At 51.9% G+C, this 3,400-nt stretch overlaps 1 protein-coding gene across 1 annotated transcript; it reads left to right on the forward strand.

The window, feature by feature from the left end:
* The first annotated feature begins 1,564 nt into the window (after positions 1 to 1,564).
* On the forward strand, positions 1,565 to 1,987 carry LOC147970720 (uncharacterized). The gene has a single exon (XM_087523586.1). The coding sequence runs from the start codon at positions 1,565 to 1,567 to the stop codon at positions 1,985 to 1,987; it is 423 nt and encodes a 140-aa protein (XP_087379712.1).
* The last annotated feature ends 1,413 nt before the right edge of the window (positions 1,988 to 3,400 follow it).

The raw sequence follows: 3,400 nt of genomic DNA on the forward strand, positions 1-3,400 counted from the left end.
TGGCACTTTCTACCCCGTGTGATAAAGTCATTCACGGGCCATTGCTGGAGCGACCCCACCACTATCGGCTTTACGCCACATGCAGGGAACCCGGAAACTGGCCCGAAATCAAGGCTAATGAAGTAGCAATGGAAATCTCAAGGGGGCAACCCCTTCAGCAATCCTGCCTGTGCACTTATTAGGACCTACCCCAACGACGCTCAACAGCACGTTCGGGGCATGCCCGGGGGCTTCTGTCGATGCAACAGACCTTGGGTCCATTGTCCAGACTGTGCACATGCACAAGGGCAAGAATTGAAGCATTAGCTGGAGTCAGAGATTGAAGGACCAAGAGATTTGAAGAACCAACATGCAGCTTAGAGGGATCAAGATCAAGCCAGAGAAGCAGTATATCGGCAAGCGAAGGGCCTCCCTTGCTGGGTAGGCGAGCCCGGCAAGGGGCAAGGCCACCGCCAGAAGCAAGCAACCAAGGCGCCCCGGCAGGGCCTGCCGGGGCTCACGGAAGCAAAACCACCCACCAACCACTCAAGCACGACCCATGTCTTCAATCAATGCGGTGTCAAGCCGCAAGGTGATTAAGTGGCAGCCATTCGCCACATGGCAGCCGTTTCCTACAAAAGGAACGTATAGATGACACCCGTCCTACGACGTGTCAATCAAACAAGTGCAGATCTGGCAAGATAGCCCAGCAAGCCTTGCCGGGCAACCTGTGATGTGACACTAAGCGGTGCATTTAGTGCACCCTGTCAGCCCGCAGAGTTAGGTATGATAGCACTATTTGCTATCATATCAGTGGATAATGACCACTTTGCCATTGTGGTGACCCCTTAATCTATAAAAGGAGGCCCATGGCACCCATAGGAAGGGGGTGGAAAGTTGAGGAACCCGCACCCCATACGCGCATAGTCGCTGCTACCATACGGTGACCCCTGTCGGGCAAGTGTACTGCATTGCATTTTCCACATTCCACCATCAATCCACCAAAGCAGGAGTAGGGTTTTACGCCTCACGGTGGCCCGAACCTGGATAAATTGCTTGTGTGCTCTCTATCGTGCTGCCACGCACTGGTCTGCTCTTTGTGCAATGCGACGCCCCCCTTCCGAACCAGCAAGGGACCCCCTGGTCCCATAGGTGGTCGTAGATATCCCGCGACAGTCATCACCAAGCGCATCATGAGGGGTGACATTCCGCCGCCTCCCACTCCGGCTCTGGGTGCGGGGCAGCCACCTCCTCCTCTGCCCCCGACCAAGGCACGATGTACGAGGAAGTCTATCCCAACCAGAACGTGAGCTATGTCATCTTCACCAGCCTTGGCGACGACAAGCATAGTGAGTGCCTGCTCCAGCAGGAGGTGAACACCGTCGTCCCGGTCGTGCCGCAATATATGCACTGGCCAGAGCGTCTGGTCAGCTGGACCCGGGAGGACCACCTAGCCGTCATGCCGAACCCAGGTGGCTACGCCCTTGTCCTTGATCCCACCATAGTCGTAGTCCGACGCACCTGCAAGTTCTCGTGAGTCCTCATTGATGGCGGCAACAACATCAACATCCTCTACGGCGACACCATGACCATGCTCGGCCTCGAGGCCAAGGACCTCGAGCCATCCCGGACGGTGTTCCATGGCATCATGCCAGGCCCCTCCTGTTCCCCCATTGGCTGGATCTGGCTTGACATCCTGTTCGGCATGAGCGATCATTTCCGGCGCGAGCCTATCTGGTTCGAGGTGGTGGACCTGTCCAACGCGTACCACGCGCTGCTGGGTCAGCCCGCGCTCACCAAGTTCATGGCGGTCCCCCACTACTCCTACCTGAAGATGAAGTTGTCAGGACCCAAGGGCCTCATCATCATCGTCGGTGACTACAAAAAGTCGTTGCAGTGCACTCAAGCTGGCGCCAGGTTAGCCGAGTCGCTTGTCATAGCCAAGGAGCGGCGCCAGTTCGACCGAATTGTCGCGCTCGCCAATGAGACGCTAGTCGTGCCGGCTTAGGCCAAGGAGCCGGCTGGCGAGGCCTCATTCTAGCCGTCCAAGGAGACCAAGAAGGTCAAGCTGAACTCGGAAGACCCCAGCTGCAGCAAGTACGTCGTCGTGGGCACTCGCCTCGACAACAAATAGGAAGGCCAGCTTGTCGACTTCCTCCGTGAGAATCGGGATATCTTTGCTTGGTCCCCAAAGGACATGTGATACGTCTCCAACGTATCTATAATTTTTTATTGTTCCATGCTGTAATATTATCAACCTTGGATCTTTTATAATCATTTTATAGTCGTCTTATATCATTTTTCGGTACTAACCTATTGACATAGTGCCAAGTGCCAGTTGCTATTTTTTCCATGTTTTTTACATCACGGAAAGTCAATATCAAACGGAGTCCGAATGCCACGAAACTTTACGGAGAATTTTTATGGGCCAAAAGGAACACAACAGGCCCTGGCTACGCCTGGGGGTGCCCCGAGGGAGGCACAACCCACCAGGGCATGCCAGGAGGCCCAGGCGCGCCCTGGTGGGTTGTGCCCACCTCGGGTGCCCCTTGGATCCCCTTTTTGCTCTATAAATACCCCAATATTCCAGAAACCCTAGGGGAGTTAATGAAATATTCATCCAGCCACCGCAGAGTCCAGAGCCACCAGATCCAATCTAGACACCATCTCGGATGGGGTTCACCACCTCCATTGGTGCCTCTCCGATGATGCGTGAGTAGTTCTTTGTAGACCTTCGGGTCCGTAGTTAGTACCTAGATGGCTTCATCTCTCTCTCTCTCTCTTGATTCTCAATACAATGGCCTCTTGGAGATCCATATGATGTAACTCTTTTGCGGTATGTTTGTTGGGATCGATGAACTTTGAGTTTATGACCAGATCTATCTTTTTATATCAATGAAAGTATTTGAGTTTGTTTGATCTCTTTTATGCATGATCTCTTATAGCCTCGTATTTCTTCTCTGATATTTGGGTTTTATTTGGCCAACTTGATCTATTTATCTTGCAATGGGAAGAGGTGCTATGTAGTGGGTTCGATCTTACGGTGCTTGATCCCAGTGACAGAAAGGGAACCGACACGTATGTATCGTTGCTACTAAGGATAAAATGATGGGGTGTATCTCTACATAGATAGATCTTCTCTATATCTTGTCATCGTTCTTATTGCAGTACTCTGTTTCTCCATGAACTTAATACACTAGATGCATGCTGGATAGCGGTCGATGTGTGGAGTAATAGTAGTAGATGCAGGCAGGAGTCATTCTACTAATCTTGGACGTGATGCCTATATAATGATCATTGCCTGGATATCGTCATGAGTATTTGAAGTTCTATCAATTGCCCAACAGTAATTTTTTCACCCATCGCTTTGCTATTTTTCTAGAGAGAAGCCACTAGTGAAATCTACGCCCCCCGGGTCTCT

Source organism: Triticum urartu, chromosome 5A, assembly GCF_056163025.1.
Source record: "Triticum urartu cultivar PI428250 chromosome 5A, HENAU_Tu73, whole genome shotgun sequence".
Classification (NCBI taxonomy): Eukaryota; Viridiplantae; Streptophyta; class Magnoliopsida; order Poales; family Poaceae; genus Triticum; species Triticum urartu.

Excerpts from the sequence above, each read along its gene's own strand:
- LOC147970720 (XM_087523586.1), top strand. The coding sequence starts at position 1,565 with ATGACCATGCTCGGCCTCGAGGCCAAGGACCTCGAGCCATCCCGGACG.